Below are 26,543 nucleotides of genomic sequence, written 5' to 3'. Positions count from 1 at the left end.
CCTGTTTGGTACACTCCACCATGGTGATAACATGGGTAGAAACTGTTGAATGTTCCAAAGACACTGGGCTATGAACATGGCTTAAAGTAAACCATCATAGACCACTATTGATGACTGAGCAGAGGCACGTGCTGGGGTCCAGCTGGGGTTTCCGCATCTCTAATCATGACAGTAATCCAGTGAGGCGCCGTGTGGTCAGAGAGCTGCACGTCTGTAGTCACTGTGGCAATTCAATGTGGTGCCGTGTGGTCACATAGCACAGAGGGACCTTTGACACTCACACTGGCTGGGTAATTTGCCCAAGGTTACACAAGGAGACAGCACATTACTATTGCCATCCAGTACTACTGAGAAAGCATTTGCAGGACAATGATCTTTTAAAATAGCACAACAGTGTGTGCGCATGTGTGTGTGCGTGTACACGTGTGTGTGTGTGAAGAGGTCAGAGGTCGACTCCCAGAACTGTCCTCTGTTTTTTGAGCTAGGGCCTCTGGCTGGACCTGCGCTCAGGGATTCAGCTGGAACAGTTTGCAGGTGAGGACCAGCATCCTCCTGCCTCCACCTCCTGAACTGGGATAGAAAGTTTACGCTGCCGCACTCAGTCTTTTACGTGGGACTGAGCTCGGGAGTTCACACTGTGTGGCAAGAACTTCACCAACTGAGCCTGCAGCAGGAATTCAGGGGACATGCTATTATTTGTGGCAAAGTCTCTTCTCCCCACACGTGCCTCAGGCAAGCTGCATCAGCCACAGCACCGTGTGTCTGAAGGAGATGGATGCCTCTCTCTCTCTCTCTCTCTCTCTCTCTCTCTCTCTCTCTCTCTCTTTCTCTCTCTCTCTAATTTTATTCTCCTTTTGCCATTTATAATGCAGTCCTGTGTTGTTAGCATACGCCCGTCTCCTGTAGCTGCTGAAAGTTATTTGTGAAATGGGACAAAGTATGAGCCTATCTACTCCTCCATTCATGGCTCACCAAGCTCTCTAGACCCCTAGAGACACCAATGTGGCCAGCACGCAGCATTCAGAAAGCATAAGAAATTCTGTGAAACAAGCCCAGCTAAGGTCAAGGTGCACTCAGGTGGGAATGTGTGCTCCAAGTCCACTCTGGCGGTCACCACAGACAGACCGACTGCACACCATGGTCTGGAGGCCTGAGTGCACTCCCTGGAAGTCTCGATAAGAACCCAAAAGGAGAACCTGCGAAGGGCTTTGTCACTGCAAGAAGGGCTCCCTGGAGTTGGCGCTCTGTCTCCCACCTGGCCTTTCCAGGATATCCAGCCTGGGAAAAGGACTAAAAATAATTTTTAAAATATTAAAAATTATTACATTGAAAATTATAGTGTGTATGTGTGTGTTGTGTGTGTGTGTATGTGTCTCTGTGTGTGTCTGTCTCTCTCTGTGCCACAGCATATGTGTGGCACCCAATGGATAACTTGTGGGAGTCAGTTTTCTTCTTCCCATGTGGTCCCAGGATTGAACTCAGATCATCAGGCTTGGCTATAGGCATCACTACCTGCTGAGCCATCTCACCAGTCCTGAGGTATGGTTTTATTTTTAGTATATATTAACAGGAAAAACACTAGATGGTGTTGTGACATGTACCCAATGTACTCTCACCATGGTCTGCACTTTCAAAGAGCAGGCTTGCACATTCTCAGCCAGCGTGATGGCGTGCACAGAGCAGGCTCACTCAATCTCAGCTAGCATGACCGAGTGAACAGAATAGGCTCACACACTCTCAACTAGCATGACGGCATGTACAGAGCAGGCTCACTCAATCTCAGCTAGTATGACCGAGCACACAGAGCAGGCTCGCACATTCTCAGCTAGCATGACTGAGTGACTCTGCTGCCCTAGGTTCTAGGCTGGGTTCCTGTGATGCCCTGCTCCACAGGCCGAGTGTGTGAACTCAGGTATTTTCTAAGATAGTGGACATACCAGGCATTCAGCTGCACATGTGTGTGATGGGGATGGTTACCAAGCCCCAGAAAGGCTTTAGATGCCATGCTATAATTTTTTGATGAGGGTGTTGGTCTAAAATACAGATGTTAGTAAATTACAGGAATAGTTTCACACAGGAAGCATTGGTTCCTGGCTTGACTATTACCTTCCAATTCCAGAGCTCTCATTGGTCAATCACAACATAGTTAGGATCACAACTCCCCAATCCAACAACCTCTCCAGCCCTCCCACGTCCCAGTGCCTGTTAGTCAAGCGGCATAACCGTCCATCTGCCTGTAGACCCCACAGCCTCTCCAGCCCTCCCACATCCCAGTGGCTGTCCGTAAAGCAGTCTCACCTTCCGACTGCCTGTAGAAAGTCGAATCACTTCCTGAATCGCTCCCTTCATTCCCCAGGGTTGGTTCAAACAATCCTGCTCCTAGGGGAGAGAAGAGCATGGCCATGAAAGGTCTCTGATGAGCAAGGATGCGTTTGAGCCACAGAGCTGGTGCATTGCCCATGGTGATGAGTTTGATGGGCTCTTTAAATGCTACCGTGATCTGATCTTTGACCCGACATCTCTCTCTGCACAATGGTTTTCAGTGCAGCTTAACCACAACTGCCTTCCAGCATCTTCTGCTATGGCTTGAGTATATTTTCTCTCCAAGCTCACAATCATCTCTGACCTTCAACCTGACGGTATCGGGAGAACCTGCCCCCATATCTGTGGGCTAATGTTATCTTGGAAGCTGGCTTATTATGAATGACCCTTCCTTCTTTCCTGCCTTTTTCCCTTCCATCCTGGATGACACAGCAAGAAGGTTCTTGCCAAGGGGCTGGAGAGATGGCTCCGTGATTAAGAAAGCTTTACTGCTCTTCCAGAGGACGCAAGTTCAGTTCCCAGCACCCACACCAGGAGGCTCAGTCTGTTACTCCAGCACTGAGGGACCTGATGCCTTCTTCTAGACTCTGTAGGCACTACACTCGTGCCTGTGCTTGTTTGCACACGTGTGTGTATGCGTGCATGCATGTGTACACACACAAACACACGAGGAAGGTATGGAGGGAGGGAGATAGAGAAGCTTTGCCAGACTCTTAACCTTCCAACAAGAGGTTTCTACTGTTCCTAAGTTGCCCAGTCTTGTGCACTCTGATACAGCAGCCTCTGTTGGACTAAGCCTTCTTTGGAGCTAGTGTTGGGTAAAGGCAGAGCCGCGGGGTGAAGCTGGGGACATGAGGATGGTCTGTAGGTCTGCACAGTACCTGTGTGTCACCTCAGCTGGGGACGTGAGGTTGATCTGTAGGTCTGCACAGTATTTGTGTGTCACCTCAGCTGGGGACATGAGGCTGGTCTGTAGGTCTGCACAGTACCTGTGTGTCACCTTAGCATGTCACCTCTTTGGCCCTTGACCTCCCTCCGTACCAGAAAAACAGGCACATGGACGGTACCCTGTTGCATGAAGGGGCATCTCACTCATCTCTAGATGGAGGCCATGGCATTTTTCCTAAAAGTTGAACAATTGCCCTGAACTAATGGTCTGTCACCCTTGTCCACTGTAGAAGCATCCGTGTAATGCAAGCTGAGAAAAAGAAAGAAAGTCACTGCATTTGACCTCGTATGACTGCTGCTTCTCTCGGTTAAACACACCTCCCCAAGAAGCTTGAAAGAGTCTAACTGGGATCATGAAAGGCTCCATGACTCCCAAGCACAATGCCTCCATCCTGTCTCCCCGTTATTTATGCGGCAGGCATAGTTTTAGATGAGACACAGCCAAAGATTTCATTGAGAACACGGCAATGTAAAATAATGACGGTAAAAAGCTGCAATTGAGATAGAGGAAGGTTCTTTTCCTTTCCCTGATTCTCATGGATAAAAAGCATTTACCCGCGTCAGCAGCACTGAGCAGAGCTACTCTGGCAGAAAAACTCTTCAGGACAGAGCTATGTAGCTGACAACTGCTTCCTCCTTCTGGCCGTCTTCAGAGGACCGAGGAGTGCAATTTCTCATCCCAGTAACTTGGCTGTCCTCTGTTCTGTCTAAACACAATGTAGGTGAAGTGTGCCCTTTGGGCTCCCCAGGAGGACACCGACACTCTGTGACTTTGCGAGGATGCTGGATTCTGAGTCTGGTAAACAGAACCCAGAGTGTGAAGAATGCAGGATAGGGACCTGGCATCACCTCTATGAGGAAATGACTTTCTGGTGTTTTGTCAGCAGGCTGGGAAGGTGGCTCAGTGGTCAGAGCACTGCCGTACAAGCATGAAGACCTGAGTTCAAATCCCCAAGATCCGTGTAAGAGGCTGGGTGTGGCCTTGTGTGCTTGTGACCCCAGTGCTGTGGAGAATGGAGCTGGGAGGAACTGGTGGGGCCTGCTGGCCACCAGACTGGTGCCAGGTCAGTGAGAAACCCTGTGTCAAGGGAACGAGAGAGGGCTAGAGAGGGAACACACGTCTTCCTCTGGGCTCTCACGTACGTGTGCGCAGGTGCAGGGACACACACAGATGACTTCTAAGATTCCATGATTAAAACCCCTACAGGAATGTTCACTGGGGAGATGACCCGGGAAAGTGTTTGTTGAGGCCCTGAGCTCGATTCCCAGCCTAAAAGGCTGAGCATGATGTTCGTGCCTTTAATCCCAGCACTAGGGGTTGGGGGAGACGGTGGCGGGGAAGAGACAATTCGGCCTCTGGGGCTCCCTGGACAGCCAGTCTAGCCTACATGTTCCTGACCTGGGAAAGACCCTCCCTGTCTCAAAAAGCAAGGTAGACAACTCTTGAGGAAGGAGGCTAGAGGCCCGCCTCTGGCCTTCACATGCGTGTGCACATATGTGCTCTCACATCCACATACATGTGCGTTCACATACACACAGAGACATTAAAAACAAAACCCTAGTTAAAATGTGACACTCCATGCCACCTGCCCTCTTTCCAGAACCTGCCATTTAAACAGTTTCTCTGTCCCTATGAAGAGCGTGTACCCAAAGAACAGGGCCTCCAAGCCCAGCCTTCTCCCCTCATTCCCAGCCACTAACACCTCGGGAGGAGCAGGCAGTGGGGTACCTAGGATGTCAAAGCAGGCGCCGCTCTCCAGACGGTGTTTCCGGTACAGGTTCTTCAGGACCTTGGCGCTGCCAAAACGCTTGAAGCGGCTCTTCACGTTGCTGTAGAACCATTCCAGAGACTGTGTCCTCAGAAGCCTGTTAGACGAGCAACGGTTAATACTGCAGAACGGCTACAGTGCTTTGGGGTCCTGCTACCTACCTCTCACCATGGGTGTGGACCCACACTGGTCTTCTCTATGATGGAGACCTTTGGTGGACCAAGCCTCAGAGAGGTGAGCAAGGCTATCAGGCACCAGGTGGCCAGAGATGCACAGGGTCCCTGGCTGAGAAGTTAGACCCACCTGAGCCTGCCCAGGGAGGCAGCAGGTGCTTGTTAGTTTAAGCTACTAAGTTCTGTGTGGTTTAGTAATGCAGAAAAGACTCACAGAAATGCCTGCTTAACAGTGGGCTGTATAGTTGGTATTCTACCATATTATCACGCTTCTCACCCAGCTTGGAGAGATAGAACCCATGAGCCAGCAGAAGGCTCAGGACTCTTTCTCTGTCAGCGGGAAGCACCATGGGAAAGGGGTTTTCTGGTAAGCAAGGCAGCTGTGGTATGCAGACACTGACGGAGACTCCCTCACGTCTGGTAAGGACGGACGCTAAAGCCCTTCTGGTGGAGGAATAGCTTTTGTTACTTTTTAAAATATGAATGTAAAAATACATTCTCTTTGGAGAACATAAAGATTTCCAGATTAAAAGGAAAAAAATTCCAAATTCAACCAAGGAACAAGCCAACACCAGCGTCTGTGCGTGGACAGCATCCTTGGGTTAGAGCCTGGCCCGCAGAAGCCCCCCGTGGTGTTCTTATTGCACGTTAGGCCTGTTGCTCCATCCAAAACTGAAGCAACAGGAAGCCCCCAAAGCACAGAATCAGAAGAAAACCTGAAATAACCACACTCTTCCCTTTATAAAAGCCACCACTCTGCGGCACACAGCAACTGTTAAGCCTTCAGGAGCTGGTTGTGTGAGCACTTTTTCTAATTTCTGTTTACACAGAATGACTCAGCTGGTAAACATTGTGTGTTTTCATCCCCAGACAGACGAGAATCCTAATTCAAGCTGAAGAATAATGCTAAGTAATTAGAACCTCGTTAGAGCCTCACCTAGGAACGCCAGACTGGTTAAGTGGATGGAAAAGGCACCCTTGTGAGAGCTGCCTGTATACAATTCTGTTCAGGTCCTAGATGTTAATGAGGAAGCCAGCTGTCCCCAGATCCCCAATGCAGCAAGACAGGGCACCTTGTGGAAGGAAGCCCCAGGATTTCCCTGCCCTGGATGGGCTGGTCTTGGGGCCAGCAGCACTTACTCCATCCAGAGGTCTAGCAGAGAAGTGTAATCCAACCAGGCAGGGCTGGGTTACAATTCATGTTACAGCCTGTGCCCAGGGATCTAGCAAAAGTTACTGGATGTTTTAGAAAGTGGAATGATTATCTTGTTGGAAACTTTGATAACAAGAGACAGAGTGATAGCTCATCTCATTCCGTCCCATTTCTCTAACGAAAATGAACCAGACTGGCTAACATACAGTTACAGAGATGGACAAAACAACTACAACCAAACTCAAACGCAGGTGCGATAGTTATAAGAAAATGACATCAAAACACTATGGCCACACACTCAAGTCTTTGCACTTGGCCAGCTTCACCAATGACCCCTGAGGGTGGCGATACACTGACATTACTTCTCTGGTAGAGCCACGTCTGAACTTCATGACACACCACTAAGGAGGCAGAAATAAGAGGAACTGAATAAGAGACTGAAGTCTGCAAGCATGTGAAGTATTTGCCCCCCAGGAAAGAAACATTTCTGGGGATCCCTTCACAGCACTGAAGAAGTGTTGCTGTTCCCTCAGAATGTGACCAGCCGCTGGGTTGCATTTTGTCCTTTACTGCCCATGTGACCGAGAGTTACTGATTGCTCAGGGTTTTGTCTTTCTTACTTAAAGGAGCCAAAATTTATGAGGCACCTGGACATACCTAATGTACTGGCAAATCAACTGCAGGCTTTGGATACAGTAAGAACCATAAAGTGATAAGTTTTTTTTTGTTGTTTTTTTTCCCCAATCTCCAGAACCCACATGCTAGAGGGAGGGAAAAGACTCATATGTGCCCTCTGACCTCACATATGCACAATGGCATGAGGACAGGGGCTCATATGTACCGCCCCCCACATGCACATAAACTATGATTAATTTTTAAAAGCAACAAATGCATCCCATGATACGAAGGAGCTGCCTAGAACTCCTGGTGTGGTCCCCTGTAAGAAGCAGATGGAACTCAGAACTTCAGCCAACTATATGCTTTGGGGAAAGGCCACTTCTCAGGGCCTCTCCCTGTATCACAATACAGTGGGATAGATAATACAGTGAGATAGATACTACAAAGCAATGATACCCCCAAAGAGATGGCTAAAACCAAAAGTCAAGGCAGTGGAATAGAACAGAGAACCCAGAATTGAAACCGCCATTTCCTGCATACAATCACTTCTAACGAAGGTATTGGAAACACAGCAGAGAAGAGACAGCGTTGGGCATCCATGCATGCAAGGCTGGAATGAAGCCCTTATCTCTCAGTCCCTGAACCACAATCAAACACCCAAGGAAATAACCTGAAACAATGAATACACTGAAAACCAGAGGAGCCATTTCAAGACATTGTGATGAAGGCAATAACTTTTTAAATAAGATCCCCAAACACATGTGCAACAAGGGCAAAATAGGCCAGTGGAATTAAACCAAGACCTTCGGCACACAAAGGTGACACCTGACAAAGTGAGGAGACTCGCTGAAGGGAGGAAATGACTATAAACCATAAACTGTTCATCCAACAAGGCTTTAAGACCCAGAGTGCATAGAAGCCAAAAAATAGCCCCCCCCCAAAAAAAACAAAAACAAAAATTGGGCAAAAAGGGCAAATTATTTGATGTTCCAGAAAATTTTTATAAACCCTGACAAGTCTACGAGAAAGCTCCAAAGCATCCTTTCACCGAGTTAGAGCGGCTGTGGCAAAACAGACTGGCCTGGTGAGATGGCTCAGCAGAGAAAGGCGCTTGCTGTCAAGCATGAGGACCTGGAGATTGACTTCTCCAACACCCCCGTGGTGGGAGGAGAGACCCAACTGCACAAAGTTGTCCTCTGACCTCCACAAGGATGTTGTAACATGCATGCATCCATCCACAATAATAATAAATGAAATGGAATGAAAAGATTAAAAATGCTGAGGAGAATGCAGAGAAAGGGGGACTCTTACAGGCTCTTGACAATGTCAATAAATATAGGTGCTACAGGGCAGTGTATGGAAGTCCCTCAAGATCTAAACGAGAAGCACCATGTGGCGCAGAAGTTCCACGGTGTTGTTCTAAAGGGATACAATCAGTGAATCAAAAGTTGCCTGTGTGCCCATGCTTATTACAGCACTATCCATTATAGTCAAGATTTGGAATCAGATGAGACTTTAATTAATGGGTGAATAGGTAAAGAGAATCAAGAATTTGCACAAACCTGAGCACTATTCAACCCTAAAGATGAAAGCCTGCCCTCTGTGGCAACACCAGCCAGACTGGCGGCTGTGACACTGACTGACAGAAGCTGGACACAGAAAGAGAACTGCAGGTTCCCGCTCACATGGAAACGAAAATCAGCCTCACGGATGCAGAGAGGACAGAGGCGACTAGAGGTTGAGAGGGTGGGGGAGTAGACATTGTAGTCGGAGGCTGCTCTTTCATTTCCTGGCTGCCCAGACCCGAATATTCATACAGAAACTGTATTATTACAACATTGTTTGGTCTATTAGTTCAGGCTCCTTATTAACTAACTCTTACATCTTAAATTAACAAAATTTCTATTATTTTATATTTTATCATGAGTCTTGTGGTTTGTTACCTTTTGCTTCTTAGGCAGCTACATGGTGTCTGCCCCCTTCGGCAGCTACATGGCATCTCTCTGACTCCACCTACTCTCTATCTCTATTCTGATTTCCTGCCTGGTTTTATTCTGCTAAGCCACTGGCAAAAAAAAAGCTTTATTCATTAACCAATAAAAGCATCACATAAACAGAAGGACATCTCACATCAAGCAGAGCTTGTATAACAGGTCCAATTACATAGGAGTAGTAAGATCTAACTGCCCATGGGACATTCAGGTGGTTGCATGTCACAGCAATTTATTACATATTTTAAAAAGAACCAGGAGAGGTGCTGATGAGTCTCAATACAAAGAAGTAATAAACATTTAAGGAGACAACAATGCTAAAGACCCCAGTGTGACCAATACACAAGGCATATTAAATTAGCACTCAGTGTTCTATACACAAACGTATCATTATGTCAATTAAAAGTCTTAATAAAAGAGAGAAGGGGGGGTCTGAGACTGATCCGTGCAACCCACATGGTAGAAGGAGAAAACCAACTCCTGAAAATTGTTCTCTCACCCCTATGCATGCACTGTGGCATGGGTGTGCCTGCATGCACATGTGTGTGCATACACGCATACACACATACACACTGTACACATGTACACATACACACATGTATGCACACTAATGATAATACATTATTTTTAAAGAGTGAACAAGAAGCACAGTCTAAATAATCTTATAATAATTTCTATGAAAGGCGCAAGAACTGAAGAAACGGCTCCATGCCATCTGCCGGTACAGATCTTGCAGAGGACCAGCGGTGGATTCCCAACACCTGTTAGCTGGCTCACAACCATCAGTGACTCCAGCTCCAGGGCATCTGGCGCCCTCTTCTGGCCTCAGTAGCACATGCATTCATGGGCACCCACCCCAACCTCACACATGTGCATAAATAAAAAATAAAATACAATCTGAGAAAATGCAGAGTCCATGTTCTTGTTATTGCTGTAGTTCTTTTGGCAAGACTCTTAGCCTTAGAAACTTCCAGAAACCTATGGGCTGGTGTGTGGCAGGAAAGGAGCTTTGTGGGAGACTGGAGTTCTGCATTATTAGGTAAAGGCTATGACACAGCATGACCCATGAAGAATCTGTTTCTAGACTAGAATGGATTTGCATGTGCCTAGGGCCTTTCCTTTCAATGACTTATCTGGGTGTTATTGCCTGGCTTGGGCATAGTGGGTCATCCTCTCTGACCTGGGTGTTCTTGCATGTTATTGGCATAGCAGGGCAGCCTCTCTGTCCAGGCTGTTCTTAGCCTTGAGATCCCTGGCCTAGCCTTGGCCATTTCCATCTATCAGGTAGTCTGCATGACTCCTGGCTCCGCCCACAAACTGACTCACTCCGTTCAATGTGGCTCAGTGAGTTTGGTTTGATTAAACCTGGCAGCTGTCAAGCCTTTCAGCCTCCCTGGTTTGGGGAGGAAGGCAACAACCATCTGAGCGTGGCTTCTCTTCTGCCCCCTTGTTTATACAGCAGATTAGCATTTACTCTTTATTTGTCAGAAGTAACCTGAAGTAAGAAGATTTAGCCATGTGGATCTGGAAATCAGCTGCCCTTGGTTTAGCTGCAGCAACGTATACTACTGAGCCAAGGTGTCTCGTGCAGAAGAGCGTGTAGCCTCCTGTTAATGAGTATGGTCCACAGAGACCGCTAGCGAAACCAGCCAGCGCACACACCCTCCTTCCCTCAAAGGCCTTGACGACACTGACTTTTCTTCCTACATCTCCATGCTCTTCTGCACAAGGGGGCAGAAGAGAAGCCACGCTCAGATGGTTCTCAGTTGATGGAACTGTTTAGGAAGGATTATAAGGTGTTGTTACGGAATAAACATTTTGTACACTGTGAAGATGTGTCACTCAGATTGGTTTAATAAAAAGCTGAATGGCCAATAGCTAGGCAGGATTTTTGGGGCAGAGAGGATGCTGGGAAGAAGGGTGGAGGTGCAGAGGGTCACCAGCCAGAGATGGAGGAAGCAGGAAAGTAGCATGGGCGGTACAGAGTAAAGACAATAAAACCACGAGGCAGAAAGCAAATGAATAGAAATGGGTTCATTTAAGTTATAAGAGCCAGGTAGAAACAAGTTTAAGCTATCGACTGAGATTTCATAATTAATCATAAGTATCTATGTAATTTTTTTGTGAGCTAGTGACCCCAAAACACAAATTTCCTACAAATGGTGCTCAATATTTGGCCATGTATATGCATATAAGACCTGGAAAAGATTTTTAAAAATGTTCTAAGCACACACTAAGGGCACCAAACACAACACCCTAGTATCATGGTCCTCATGTTAGTCACATCTCCTGCCCGCTGCCTGCGTGCCTGAGCAGCCAGTGCGCCATGAGCTGAACCATGCAGACAGAAAGATTACAGATACACAGTAAAGAAGTTTCAGACAGAAAAAGACCCTATAAATAGGTTGCAATGTGTTTAACAATGTGTGTAGTCTTAAGGAAAAAAATTAGGTATAACAGGCATAGAGAAATATAGTTTATATATATCATATATATGTGGGATATATAATATATATATAAAAACTTTATATATATGTAAATATATATTCCTTCCTGGTTAATAGAGATCAAATTTGACCAGGGAAGACTTCTTGAGTATTTTGGCTACAAACATGGGGCAAGAAGCCAAAAAATACTACAGGCAGGTGACATAGGAACAGCCCTGAGAAGAGATGAGACATGATAAATCTTGTTGGCCACAGAATCCTCATGACTGATCATTACATGCTATCCTTTCATATGGCATGCATAGAGATTTATATTACAGTTTGGTTATACAGTTCAAGTGGACTTATAAAGTTGACAGATTATCTTCTTAAACATAAAACAAAACCATCTTTGACTTGTGCACACTGCACATTCCACACATGTGTTAATGCAGGTATATATGTTACCCTCGAAAGTTTGTGTTTTCAGAGCAAGGGGACAAGACACCAATGAAAATGGGTGGCTCAGGTGATCGGCCTCTCAGAATGCTTCTATTGCAGTTTTCTTAGAGTTCTGTATCCAGAACAGTTTCAAGGCTGCTGAAAGAGATGCTCCAGTCTCACAGACTACTCCAGTCAGGACTTCAGACAAGCCTTTCACTTTCCCATTTCATAGAGACTGAACAATCTCCCAGGATCTGACCATTATCTAAGTTTTACCAGGGTCTTCTAAAGATGCCAGCACTCCAGACAGCAGAGAGAAGTGTAAGAATAAGACACCCACATTCCCAAGAGGTGGGGTGAATGGTTTTTGGTCACTCGATGGGTTACAGATGTTTGTCACCATTTAGGGGGGTTGATTACAAGTTGTTATTGGTGTGGTCAGGAAAAAAGCTAAAACAAAGGGATTAGATTCAAGGATCTCTTTCTGAAGAGAAAAGGGGGGATACAGTATAGAACTAATGAGATAAAAGGGTGGATTGTTGAGTCTGCTTTTAAACAAGCACTAAACTCAAATATTTTACACTGGTATGGATTTTTTCAGACTGATACAGATTTAAGGTTATTTTTGTTATACCATGTATGTGTCCTTGTTCTTGTTTAAGGTACTGCATCTAAGCAGCTCATTTTAAAAGGTCATGCAAAGTTGTAGTCTTTGAAAGTAATTTAGGATAATAAATACAGGTTAATAGCAAACTATAACTATCAAACTTATAGTCATGTTAGGTATGTTTTCAAGGTTATACAGAGATACATTTTAGATAGACAGGTGATCTTCAATCATTTCAATAACCTACAGAATATGGCATTTAAAATGTTTTAATAACAGAAGGTTTTTCTTGACAATGAGACATGTCTGCTCCTGATGGCATCAATATACTTAAAAAAAAAAAAAAAGGATGATGGGCATCAAAGAACTTCCATATGGAGTCTACTTGCTTCATAGCAAAAGCTAGCCATTTGGGTCCTTGCCTCAACTGCTGACCATATGCTGTCTAAACTAGACCAACGGGACACAAAAGAAGCTACTGTCAAACTTTGCCAAGACAAGGTAGGACAATCCTTCAAAAATTCCTGTTTCACAGAAAAGTCTGTCAGATATTCTAGGCCTATAGGCCAAAGATGGATGCCCCAGCATTGCAGAGAATCTTGGGTGACTGTCCAGGCAGCCAGCTCTTTCTGTTGTTTCTTTTAGTTTGGGAAGTTGTTTGTACTGCATTTCCTGTTTACTCAGACAATATTATATCCTTCTGGGTCTCTGATGGAGTTAAAAACTAGATAGTTATAGTTTTTGTAAATTATGCACAGAGTTTTAGACTCATCAAGAGAGAATAAATAATAGAGTATTTTCTCCAAATATGTCAAATACTAATGGTCTGAACTGAACATTGTAAACATAATTCTTACCTGATAATAGTTCTCATTGTATATAGTTATGTTGGAGTTAAAACCTTTCCTTTTTAATCAGACAAAAAGGGAGAAATGTTGTAGAATAATATTTTTATACATTGTGAAGATTTGTCACTCAAATTGGCTTAATAAAAAGCTGAACAGACAATAGGCAGGATTTGGGGGGCAGAGAGGACACTGGGAAGAAGGGCAGAGATGCCAAGGGTCACCAGCCAGTGACGGAGGAAGCAGGAAAGCAGCATGGGCAGTACAGAGAAAAGGGGATAAAGTCACAGGTAGAAAGAAGATGAATAGAAATGGGTTAATTTAAGTTATAAGAGCTAGTTAGAAACATACCTAAGCTATTGACTGAGTTTTTATAGTTAACTATAAGTCTCTGTGTCTTTTTTTGTGTGTGAGCTGGCACCCTCCCCCAATATCCACCTATAAGGTATGTACCTGTAGGAGATGTGTCACTGGGGGTGGGCTTTGTGGTTTCAAAACCCCCCATTTCATTCTCCATCTCTCTGCTTTTTCCTTTGAGATAAGATGTAAGACAGCAGCAGCTGCTCCAATACCTGCCTGCTGCCATGGTGCCCACCATCATGACCGTGAACTAACCCTCTAAAACTGTAGGCAAAGCCCCAAATAAATTCCTCCCTTCATACGTTGCCTTGGTTATGGTGTCTTCACGGCAATAGAACAGGGACCAAGACAGCAAGCAAAGTGACGGGTCTCCTTTATGTACACACAAGACCCTTGCTCCGCAGAAGTGACTATTCTGCATGGGGACTCTCACAGGAGCCCACCCTAGACACCACAGCAAGCAGGTTTCTTGCTCCTTCGTAGGGGTTCATAAATATATCACTTGATGGCTATTCTATAACTTTTTTTAACCTGTGCCCTATTTACTGACTGGTATTCTAGATTGTTCTAATTTGCTATTACAGCAATGTTCAAGAGTGGCTTTTCACAGGATCCATTGGATGCAAGCATCTGTATCTACAGGATAAACACCTAGGCACAGAGTCATGGGTCTGGAAGGTCTGGGTACCCTTCCACAGGTGATGGGAAATTTAATTTCACGTGTGTTATCCCTACTTATGGGTAGTAAATTGTCAGCATCTCTGCTATAAATGGGTCTAATCTTTGAACATCAGCCCAAATTTTAATTTGAACTGTAATTTTAATTTGTGTTGATAAGAGAGGCAAAGGTCATTTGATCTGTTGAAGAGATATTTGAGGGGTTGGAGAGATGGCTCCTCTGTTAAGAGTGCTTGCTGTCTTGCAAGGAACCTGAGTTTTAGTTCCTAGAATCCACACCAGGGAGCTCACAACCACCTGCAACGCCAGCTCAAGGAGACCTGGCGGCTCCTTTTGGCTTCCACAGGCACCAAACATACATGTGATGCACAAACGAACCTTCAGGTAAATACTCATACCACACATAAAAATACATAAATCTTTAAAAACAGAAAAAATTAATTACATGCATAGAAATGTTATAAAGAAACATCGCTTTGCATGAGAATAAGGAGCATTAAAATAAAAAATAAAATAAAATAGTAAGCAGAAAACCTGGGGATTTTACTTTTGGCTTCAGGACCCCGAGGAATCCCCACAGTCCCTGCTGAGTGAGGAAAGTAACATTCCAAAATGGCTGATCACAAGCACAAAGTGCCCCGGAACATACATGTCTTAGCAGTTGCTGTTCACAAACATATGTGTAGGGTTAGTTTGGATTAAGTTAACATCCTTGAACATACAATGACATTCCCTCCCCAAGGTGCAGTCTCAGAGGTAGGGCAACGTCAGAGAAGGCAGTTTATCAATACATGCTGGGCACCCCCTTTGCTTCATCAGTAGAAGCAAGACACAGCACCCCACCTGTTTCTGGGAAGCAGTCAACAAAGAGAGGCGTAATTCCCATAGTCTATGAAATATCCTTCATAGTTCCCTTCTCAACACAGATACAGAAAACACAAACTGGAAACTCATGCACAAGTTGGGACAAAAATGATCCATTTTGACTGAAAAACACCCCTAGTAACCAACAGGCAGCCTTTGGTAAAGGATTATAGTAATAAATGATCATGTTAAATTGTTAAATTTAATTGTTAAGGTTACCAGAACAAGCGATGTTCTTCCTGCCAAAGTCTTGGACCGAGATGAAACCCGAGAGTCAGATGGCAGGAGGCAGGTGATAGAGACCCCAAATCTGCCCTCTGTGTGTTCCTGGATAGAAGCACCCCAATTAGAAGGTGACCCAGGCATCCTTTTAGAAGAGAGACGCGGGGCTCCATGCAGAGAGGAAGGCAGAGGGAGAGACTGGCACACGGCACCGCCGGTTTCTATTACCGGCTTCAGGAGGAGGTGTTGCAGTCTGTAAAATCTCAGACAAGCCAGCCAAGAAAAGCCCAGCAACACATGAGCACTGGGGAGAGAGCCGCCGAAGCTCACTTGAAGCCTCTGGGTTCATAAAACTTTGTAGAGAAAATTCACATGGGTTTTAACATTTATGTCTTTCACCTTTCTCTCTCTGCCAAGTCAAGACACACAGGTTTGAAACAATCCCCAGTGTGGTCCCGCCATGTGCTTCCTCCCTCAGCCACACTACAGGGCTTTGATGAGGCTCATAGTACAAACACACATCTCATAGCAGGAAGAAGGTGTCTGGATGAGAGCTGGGAGTCTTTCCTGTTACCCCCACCCCCCCAGGTAAAGAAAAGTTCAAGTGTGCCCAGACAAACTCCAATACACGCACAATCAAGTGACAGATCCAACCCCACCCCTCATTATCTCTGGGACCACAACATGTCTCTTTGCTTCTGTGAATTTTGGTATCTTTGTGTCTAAAATGATTACCGGTCATCCTGCGCTCTGATTTCTACAGATTTTCATAATTTATTTTTAGTTATTAAATGTTTATGTATGTATGTGTGTGTATGGGTGTGCAGGCGGGTGTGTGCGTGCGTGTACGCACATGTGGGTACAGTGCCTACAGAGGCCAGAAGAGGGCATCAGATCCCTTGGAGCTGGAGCTATAGGTGGTTGTGAGCAGCCTAACATGGGTGCTGGGCACTGAGCTAAGGTCCTGCACAAGCATGTCTCACACATCATATGTGCACAGAAGGGTTTGAAAGATCATAATTCTCTGGACTGTGTTGCATTAGGGAAAAGATTTGGACAATATAAAGAGACCAGAGCAAATGCTGCCCTAGAAATGGGCTCTCTTGCCCATGCCAAAAATAAACACAAACTCTGAAAAGATGCACATGGATGCAAATTCAAGGGCTGTGAATGACAAAAATGGAAAGAATTTAATGTTTTTCCTGTAAAACATGAAGTCAGTGCATTTCCGCTCAAATATAAATCTCAGAAAAGGCTACTGATGTTCTACTTGAAAAATAAACAGAAACCCTGGGAAGGAACACAGGCCATTCAGTTGTAAATTAGTCCTGTACTCCAGGAGACAGCGGTGCCCCCAGTTCCTAAGTCTCTTGGGTTGAATTCCTCCAAGTCCCTGAATTCACTCACCTGGGAGGAATTCAAATGCCCTGCTGGTATCCAGTAGGTGTCCAAACAGCCAGGTTCCACTATGGCTCCAGGTGTCTGTAGATGCCGACCACAAGGACCCCTGTGGGTCTTGGGATTCTGTGGCCACCCAACGGGGTGCTTATTTCAGGACGTTGGCTTCCAAACACCACCTCCAGAGTGAGCCGGTCACAAACATGCATACAGGGGTACACGGCTGGGGAGGTCACTTCTTATTTCCCTTCAGCATCCTCTATGAGGCAGGACTTGGGGATTTTGAAGAGAAAAATCAGCTCCATCTGCACATAACCAAAAATATCTCCCAGGAGAAGCTCTGAGGAGACCGTTTGGAGAGATGACTGTGTGCATGTTTTCTCACCTCTGACCAGAGCTGAACGCACTCAGTACCTACCCTCTTCCCCTTCCCCCCATCTGTAGAGGGGTCACGCACCCACACACTTGGGATAGTACTCAGCACAGTGTCAGCTCTCACTAGTGTTAACATAGGAAAGACGTGTATTCCCATGAACATCCTTTTGCTCCTTTGAGGGGATGGAGGGCTTCATTTATAAAGTCAACAGTTCAAGGTCTGAGCTCTGAAAAGGCTGGGAGCCTCCATGGGGACAGATGAGTCTTTTTTTTCCCTAGGTAATTGGCAGGGCCATAGATACTAAAAAGGGGCTGACCAGGAAGGTAAGGAGTGGGAGGCAGGACGGGTGGGGTGTTTTGCTTTATCCAGATGATAAACAGGGGCTTTGCCAAGCGGCAGGACTGTTCTGCCAAACTGCAGCTCAGAATGCCCAAACTTTAGCTTATAGCTGTCATTTTAGAGAAAAGAAGAAGTTTGCCCAGTCTTTTATCTTTGCAGAATAGAGACAGAGGCTGGGGAGGCTGCATATAGTGGAACCTCACATCCCCAGCTGCTCTCAGAGAAGCTCATCAGGGGCTGGGCATCCCTCTGTGAGGATCTCTGCATCCGATCATGGAGGACTTCTAGACTGAGCTGGCTGTCAAGAGACCTTTACAAACAATCTCCACGTTCCTGTCATTCAGATGATGGTTTTCAAAAGCATGGGGCTTAAGTCACTTGAGCCTCTGCCTAGCTCCTGGTGACCCACAGCCAGAGCCCTGGGGACAGTCCCAGAGGCCTCTGATCATCTCTTCCACCCAGGGGAAGACCCAAGGTCTTCAAAAGAAAAAACCCAACCCCAAATCAGCTGCATTTTCTTGATGACATTTTTTGAGTGTCTTGTTTTCCAGTACTGAGCAATAACATATGATGTACTTGCTAATGCAACTTCAGGGGCTCTCCCAAAACAAAATGCTGGAGAGCAACGCTTGCATGATATTCCTGAAGGTGCACACCAAGAGGGTGTGCACACCAAGAGGGTGTGCACACCAAGAGGATGTGACTGTTCTCAGACTTTCCAAGTTGAACTAGATTGACAGGTTCTCAGAGTCACGTGAACCTTGACCCAAAGACCCTGTCAGTAACTTTGAAGAAAACAGAATTTATAGACAATTATTTTGAATAATACAAAGGCAGTTCTTCGCACACAATCGGTTGCCAAGGCCACTGTGCAGCAGCGGCCCTGGCGAAAAGCCTCTTCCCTTGGCACTAATATGCAGAAGCGTGAAGATAATGAAACATTCCTGGAAAGTATCAGAAGAATGCTCCTGAAGTCTCATGTCCTTGTTTTGCAGTCAGCGGAGACTGCTGGTTTCTTGAGCCGCTGACAAATCTAATAATGAACAGCTACATTGTGAGGTCACACGCGTGGGTGACTCCAGCATCAAGGCATCCAGCACCCTCTGCTGGACGTCACAGGCACTAATTCACATGTGTATCCCCTTTACCTTCCCACACAGAACATACACACGTAACTTTAAAAAAAAAAAAAACTTGAAGTGATCAAGTTCATATGGGGATTTCCACATTTCTGGAGTCTACAAGCCCACATCTGGATGTCCCCTGTCTGGGGGCTGAGGTGAAAGGCTGCTCTCCAGCTTGTGCACAGCACCTAGGGACACAGGGCCCTGGAGATGCAGGTGTCCATGTGTGGTTTCATATGAATGAAGCTGAGGCGCTGGATGCTGGGGAAATAGAGGTCCCTGGAACAATTCTTTAGACTAAGTTAAGTACCCTGTAGTGATATTTTGTTTATGTTTTAACAAATAAAGCTTGTCTGAAGATCAGAGTGCAGAGCTCAGCCACTAGAGGCCAAGCAGTGGTGGCACACACCTTTAATCCCAGGATTTGGGAGACAGAGGCAGATGGATCTCTGTGAGTTCAAGGCCACCCTGGGCTACACAATCTAAAAGAGAAACAGAGCTCACACAAAGGTGATTCCAGCACTTGGGATCACACATCTTTAATCCCAACACTATGGAGGTGGAGACAGGAGCGATATGGCTGGGCGGAGAGAGGAATATAAGGCAGAAGGAGACAGGAGCTCAGGCAGTCTGAGGTTTGGTGGAGACAGATGCAGTCTGAAGAAGCTGTCCAAGGCCAGGACTGTCTCTTCGGTCTGAGCATTGTTGGAGGTAAAAGAACTCTCCAGTGTCTGGGCTCTCTGCTTCTCCAATCTTGGACACTAACCCCTCTATCTGACTCTGGGTTTTTAACTATTAAGACCAACTAGAATCCACGCTACAGTCCTCTGTCAGCCTTCTCACATCCTCTATTGGTTAACAGTTCCTACAAGATTAAAACTTTCCTCTTCCATGGAAACCAAGCTCTTTAACACACAGGAGTTCCGGGGAAAAGGAACAACAGGATGTTCTAGGGGAGGGCAAACACCCTATCCTGCAGGGAAGCTCATCAAGGCAGGAAGTAAACAACTCAAAGTAGCTCTAGGAAGTCCCTAAAACCGAGCAGATTGCCTAAGCCCTGCCTTCTCCAGGAGTAAACAGTAAAGATGGCTGAGAGTCTCTGAGAAAAGCCCAGTGTCCTGGAAGACACAGAGAGAGCTGCCTGGGAGAGGTGTAGACCAACTGAACCACCAGGAAAGGGCACTCCCCAACCCACCAGTCGCCTGTAGGCTGTTCAGTATGCTTTGTGAGCTGTCACCATGCTGGTGTGGGCAGCTGTCATTGAGTCATTTCTGCTTCTGTAAGTAAGCCCTCACTAATATCCCTATAAGCAACCTAAAAAAAACCCTCATGGCTTCACCAAGGTGGATTCTGGTGGTATCTGTGCTTTGGTCTGCTGTCATTCCTTATTTAGGGTGAGTAGACATTTGTTCCCATTTCCCCAAGGATGATGTCATATAACACCCTCGTGTCCTCTACTGTCGAGCACAGCCACTTTAGCTCTTGTATCCACCAAGTACAGCCTTCAGCACTTCCCCTTCCCACAGGTCCCTAAGTGCCCCACAGAACAGTCTCTGAGTTACTACAGGAAATGATCCTCAGGTGCTTTTAAGGTCATTCTGAGAGCAGTTCATACCCCAGGCAGGCCTGGCAGGCATCCTTATGACAGCTCACACCCCAGGCAGGCCTGGCGGGCATCCTTATGGCAATATAACTTTCACTGTGGAGACGTAGCCCACTTATAGGAATTCATTCCTCTTCCCAGAGGGGAGCAGAGAAACTTAAAAGCCTTCTTTTTTGTGTCTGGTGTTGATTCTGAGAGCTTTGTGTAGTCCAGAGGGATGACTCAGAATCACCTTCTGTATGTGCTCCTGCTGAGCTCAACAGCCCTCATGCTGGGCCTGGTGCTTCCAAATCAGGTCATGTTTCTCCAGGTCATACTCTGCCCATCACTTCCTTTGCTGTGCAGAAGCCCTGAGGATTTACAGCTAGCTAGTCCCCTCTGATGCTGGGAAGGAAACCTTGGTTCCCATGTTCTTTAAAAAATTTATTCTTGCTGGGCAGTGGTGTAGCACGTCTTTAATCCCAGAACTTGGGAAGCAGAGCCAGATAAATCTCTATGATTTTGAGGCCAGCCTGGCCTACCAAGTGAGTTCCAGGACAGGCTCCAAAGCTACAGAGAAACCATGTCTCAAAAAACAAACAAAAACCCCTCTTATTTAATGCATATGTGCATGTGACTGAGTGTATATTAAGAGCATCAAGTGAATGCAGAAGCCCTCAGGGGTCAGAAGAGGGTGCCAAGTGCCAGGAGCTGGAGTCCAGGCAGCTATGAGCCAGTCACCCTGTGTGAGCACTGGGAATCGAACTCAGGTTCCTTAGAAGAGCAGTAAGTGCTCTTATAACCATGGAGCTGCCTCTATAGTCCCAAGTTCTTTTCTCTTTCCTTTTATTTTTATTTATGTGTATGCCTTGTATGTATGTATGTATATATGTATGTATGTGTGTGTGTATATGCTCCTGTGAGTGCAGTTCCTGAAGAGGCCAGAAGGGGGTGCTGGGAACTGAATTCAGGTCCTCTGAAAGGGCAGGACATGTTCTTAAACATGAAGCCATTCCTCTAGCCCCAGTGTCCTCTTTTAAACTAAGGTTCTATGAGCCCTTTTGTGAGAAACTTGAATTCTTAGTATATGTTCTCCTTTTCCTCTTCTCGGCTTTATTGATATATAACTGGTAAATGAAACTATATATATTTAAAATGTAAATATATTCATTTTATGACACTCATATACATTAGGAATGAACACATCCTGAATCTTACATAGTTACCTTTCTTTCCTTTCTAAATTTTGTGTTTTTTTGTGATAATGCTTATGATATACTCTTTAAACAACCCCTAAATATAAAAATATCATATTATTGACAGTCTCACCAAACTGCATTTTAGATTTCATAATTTGTCTTATAACTGAAAGTTCATACCCTTTGATCAAAATCTTTCCATTGCTCTTTGTTGCCCTTTCTTCTATCTCTATTCCTATATTTGTTTTTTCTTATAAAAAGTTTGTGTATGTGAGTGTGGTATGTGAGTATGGGGTGTGATCACATGTATGTGTAGGTGCACCCGTGTGCAAGCGTGTAGATGACAGAGATGATCCGTGACTGTGAGCACATGTATGTGTAGGTGCACCCGTGTGCAAGCGTGTGGATGACAGATGATCCGTGACTGTGAGCACATGTATGTGTAGGTGCACCCGTGTGCAAGCGTGTGGATGACAGATGATCCGTGACTGTCCTGCTGCTGCCACTCTCTGCCCCCTTCCCTTGAGACAGGTTCTCTCACTGAACCGGGAGTGAGGCTATCAACCAGCAAATCCCACTCCCCCATGTCTGCAGCACATAGTATTGGGGTTACAGGCAGGCATGACTCCACCCAGCTTTTACATGGGTGCTGCGGGATTTAAACTCAAACCCTCACACTGGGGCAGCAAGTGCTCTGACCCACTGAGCCATTCCCACCGCATCCCTGTTCTCACTTAAAAAAGCATCTGCATGCGCATGGCACCTACACAGAACAGCTCATCTCTGGATGCCCCATCTGCTCCCGCATCCGCTCTGTGCGCCCAGGAGCCATGAGTCCAGGGCTTCTCGGCCAGTGTTACTGAAATGTATGCCTTCCCCACAAAGATCTGCAGATGCACCCTCCATGGAAATTGGACATGTAGAGCCTTGGAACCGGTCAAGGCGGTTTTGGAGGAAAGGAACTGAAGGAGAGCACAACTTACTGTCTGACACTTTATGACGCGTAATACAGATGTGATGGGGTCACACAGCTCAGCAAGCACATCTGGGGATGAGAACAGTGGACACAGAAGGATCCCCCACTTCATGACGCTCAAACAGGAAATGAATACCCGTGACACAAAAGAGCTGGAACAACCTGTTCTCCACACTAACACACTGATGTTCGAGGAAGGGACTCCCAGGCCAGAGGCAGTGCAGCTCCCGGGGAAGCAGGTCGTTAATGTTCTGCGGCCCGGAGTCCTGCCGTGAGCCTGCCGGTGCCAATGTAATTAAAGGAATTGTTTCACTGTCGAAAGTGTCCTACAAAGCTTGCCTGGGAGCAGTGTGATCGCCTGTGCAGTCAGATGCTACACAGGACATTTCAGGCCCACTCCTCTCTATAGAGGAACACCAGCCTCCAGCTCATTCCGCTCTTCTTCCCGGGTTAAAGATTCACTCTCAGATTGAGAAATCTTGCCCCCTCCCCTCCTAAAAGTGGTTTACATTGCATGACTCCCACCCCAGGGCTGGAGGTCCACGGGGCACGGAAACGACATCGAGCACGAAGAACTGAGCAGGGGACCAGAGGGGACAAGAGGTCTCTGAGTACATTCCTGGGGAACACCAGCTCACAGCGTGAAGGGTGGAAGTCAACTTGGCATGTCTCCTTTGGTACAGCCTCCTAAGTCAGGCTCTGTTCTCAGGGCACGAGGCAGTCCTGGGCAGGGTAACCTGCCCGCTGCAGTGTGAGCAGCTGCTTTGCAAACACTAACGTGGGAGTTGTGGGGTCACCAGCAGCTGAGGGCCCGTGGAGGCCTGAGCTGAAAGGGTCTAAAATTCTGCTGTTTGGGGGAGACATTGATGAAGCTGATAAAGGGAGGTTTTGAGTGCCATGTCCAGTCATCACGTGGGTTTGCTTCACCCTCTAATAGAGAGAGCTTGCAGCCAGGACAGGGAACAGAAGAAGGGGGGCAGAACTAACACCCCCACCTCCCAGCACCCACTGTACTGCAGGCCCCAGTTAGCTAACGATGAACCATTTCTATGTGTGTCCGGCCCCATGCCGTGATGGCTGCCATCTCCAGCTTCCTGGGAAACAACCTCAGGGCACGCCTGAGTGGGAGATTCTAGACCACGCCACTAAGGTGGAAAGGCTGCCCTACACGTGGGTGGTACAATCACACCGGCTGAGATCTTGCACTGAGTTAAAAGGAGAAAGCAAGCTTGGTCCCAGAGTTCATCTCTCTGCTTCCTGACTCTGGCTGCGGTGTGACCAGCTGTCCGTGACTTCTGCCCCTTGGCCCTCCCTGCTGTTATGGACTGCACTCTCAAACGGAGAGCCAAAAAGAAGGCTTGAAGTTGCCTCTGTCAGTCAGAGCATCAAGAAAAGTAACGAAGATGCCTGCACCAGCTGTGACTGTCACTGGGCACTGCCGCTTTGAGGCATAATGCTTTGTGGTAATGCAGTTTCATTCTTACAGACTGAGCACTGTTTTACAATAAACATTTTCTGGCAGGGAAGATGGCAGAACAGAGCTGCACAGTGGCAGTGACAGGCTTGGGAGTGTGGCTGTGGTGGGCTGTATGTGTGTCTGTACCATGTGCATGCAGTACCCAGAGCGGCCAGAAGATGGCAGCACAGCCCCTGGAACTGGGGTTACAAGTGGTTGTGAGCCACCAAGTGGTTGTGAGCCACCAAGTGGATGCTGGGACTCAGACTCAGGTCCTATGCAAGAGAAGCCAGCACTTTCCGTCTCTGAGCCATCTCTCCAACCCCTTATATATGGCAAAGTTTTTAAAAAAACATATAGTTCCTTGTTTGTAGTTTGAAAATAGCATTAGGATTTCTGAACAGCATAAAGAATTACCTATATAACATAATTCTGCCGTGTAGACAATCCTTGTTTTAAGTAATTTTGGAGGGAGGGAGGCTGCTCTTATATGGCTAGTCATGGAACCAGCTTGCTCCGCTCCAAAACTTCTCTCCTTGGATGAAGAGTTTAGCCTTGTGGCCACCAGCTCTTTCTTAAGCAGAGTGTGGACGAGGGATCATGCCCTTGACAAGGGACTGGGAACAGCAGCGTGTGTGGTTGTGAGCTTCCTCCCCAGCTCCCCTTCTGGAGGCTGAGGGTGCACACAGCCGTCAGTCTATGGTCATCTCTTGGAGCAAACCCACCTCAGTGGTTCCCTAACAGGTGTGCAGTCGGGCTGGGCAATGGGATGTTTTCAAAGCCTCTGACAAGATCCTTACATACAGCCATTTTGAGAGTCAGTGACCCTACGGGATGACAAAGGGGCCTGTATGGAGCTGAACCTCTGTCCAGTCAGGACACTTGCAGCTGATGGCTCCTGAGGGAGAGGAACACTTGATGATTCTTTTAGCCAGCCCACTCTGGGAATTTTTTGCTATCTCAGGTTAGCCAGCATTCCCAATGGCACAGCAATGTGAGTGTACTGAATCTCTTCTCTGTACTCCACTGGTAGGGACACTCATGTCTCTGAAGTCTTATCTGTCTGTCTGTCTCTGTCCCTCCCCTCCCCCTCCACATGAGGCTGTGCTCCTTTACGCTCTCACCTAGAGCGCTCAATAGTTCCTTTTTATATGACCATACTGTTCACACTGGAGTGAGTTAGTATGTCTCTCTGTATCCGTCTTAGTGATGGACTCTAATAAAATTGTGAGGTGCTTTAAACGCAAACGGAATTTCTTTTTTCTTTTTCTTTTTCTAAAAGGCTCATCAACTTGGCTATACTGGTTACCCAGCAACCCCAGCAGTTCTCCCGTCTCTGTCCACCCCCAGCACTGAGGTGACAGAGGCTCACCACCAGGCCCAGCTTCTTACATCAGTGCTGGGGATCCAAACTCAGGTCCTCAGACCTGCATGGTCCCTGACCTTGAACTTGTCTCCTGAACGTTAGGACCACAGATGTGTGCACAATACCATGCCTGGCATATTGTACAGGTGCCTAATAAACTAAGATCATCTATTCAAGATGATGCCCCCATGGCCAAGTCAAAAGATATTAGCAACACAGCATCAAGTTAGCTGGATTCTGCCCACTTGAAGGGGGCAGAAAGATGCAATACACAATGGGTACAGTACGAATTATCTCACCAGCTCCTTGCTGGGCGGCTGCTGTCTTCTGCATACACTGCTTAGCCCCCTGGGGAGACTGACATGCAAAGCAATGAGCTATTAAAGTTCCTCAATGATGATTTGAGTCTTGCTACCTTCAATCCCTGGAGACCAAGTCTCCATCTCTGACCCCAACCTCATGGTATCTTAACCACCCCAGGTCAATGCTGGGAAATAAACTGATTTTTATAAAAACTAAATTATTTTTACAGAGCCAAATAAAGAAATAGCACAAGTGGAGGAAATGACTTCTGCTCAGAGGCAATCACACTGGCTTAATGTTTTATTGGGAAAGTACCTACTTGGAGACCCCAGAGAGCAGCAACGGAATTACAGGGGCTGGTAATTACAGCTAGAGCAGAGCTAAGTGGGTTACATCCCCCTTTTGTTAGAGCTGCTGAGTGAGTACTGAGTTCCCCAAACTCTAAAAGATGGGGTAACTGCCTAGATCACATATGCATGAGTAGTTAATTCAGGAGTCAACTCCAGGTCTATCTCATGCAAATGAGATATAAAGTAGACTTTCTTTACAGAAAAGACCCCAGGGGCCACCAAGCCCAGGCTCTCCTCCTGGGGTGTTCCCAACAGAGGACAGCGCTGGGCTTCTCATTAGTGTGAGCTCCAGAGCAAAGCCACAGACAGGGTGTTTGTGGAGCACTGTCCCCAGGGCAGGGATGGAGGACCATCCCTGGAGTAGAGCACAAGCCTCAGGATGGAGGACCACCACAATGCAGAGCACCAGCCTCAGGGTGGAGGACCATCCCTGGAGTAGAGCACCAGCCTCAGGGTAGAGGACTATTCCAGTGCAGAGCACCAGCCTCAGGGTGGAGGATCATCCCTGGTGTAGGGCACCAACCTCAGGGTGGAAGACCACCCCAGTGAAGAGCATCAGCCTCAGGGTGGAGGACCATCCCTGGTGTAGGGCACCAACCTCAGGGTGGAGGACCACCCCAGTGCAGAGCACCAGCCTCAGGGTGGATGACCATC

At 46.6% G+C, this 26,543-nt stretch overlaps 1 protein-coding gene across 2 annotated transcripts in view; it reads right to left on the bottom strand.

Moving 5' to 3' along the window:
* Myrip (myosin VIIA and Rab interacting protein) overlaps positions 1-26,543 on the bottom strand; it is a 172,890-nt gene that overhangs the window by 50,157 nt on the left and 96,190 nt on the right. For both annotated transcript variants that reach the window (XM_057768005.1, XM_057768004.1), the window contains exons 4-5: positions 5,000-5,136; positions 2,299-2,379 (exon numbers count right to left, since the gene is read on the bottom strand). In XM_057768005.1, the coding sequence (XP_057623988.1) occupies positions 2,299-2,379; positions 5,000-5,136 (218 nt within the window). The remainder of the gene's footprint in view (positions 1-2,298; positions 2,380-4,999; positions 5,137-26,543) is intronic.

The sequence above is a fragment of the Chionomys nivalis genome, chromosome 4, assembly GCF_950005125.1.
Source record: "Chionomys nivalis chromosome 4, mChiNiv1.1, whole genome shotgun sequence".
Classification (NCBI taxonomy): Eukaryota; Metazoa; Chordata; class Mammalia; order Rodentia; family Cricetidae; genus Chionomys; species Chionomys nivalis.
Note: the sequence above shows the minus strand (reverse complement) of the source record. Positions and strands in the feature narration are given on the sequence as shown.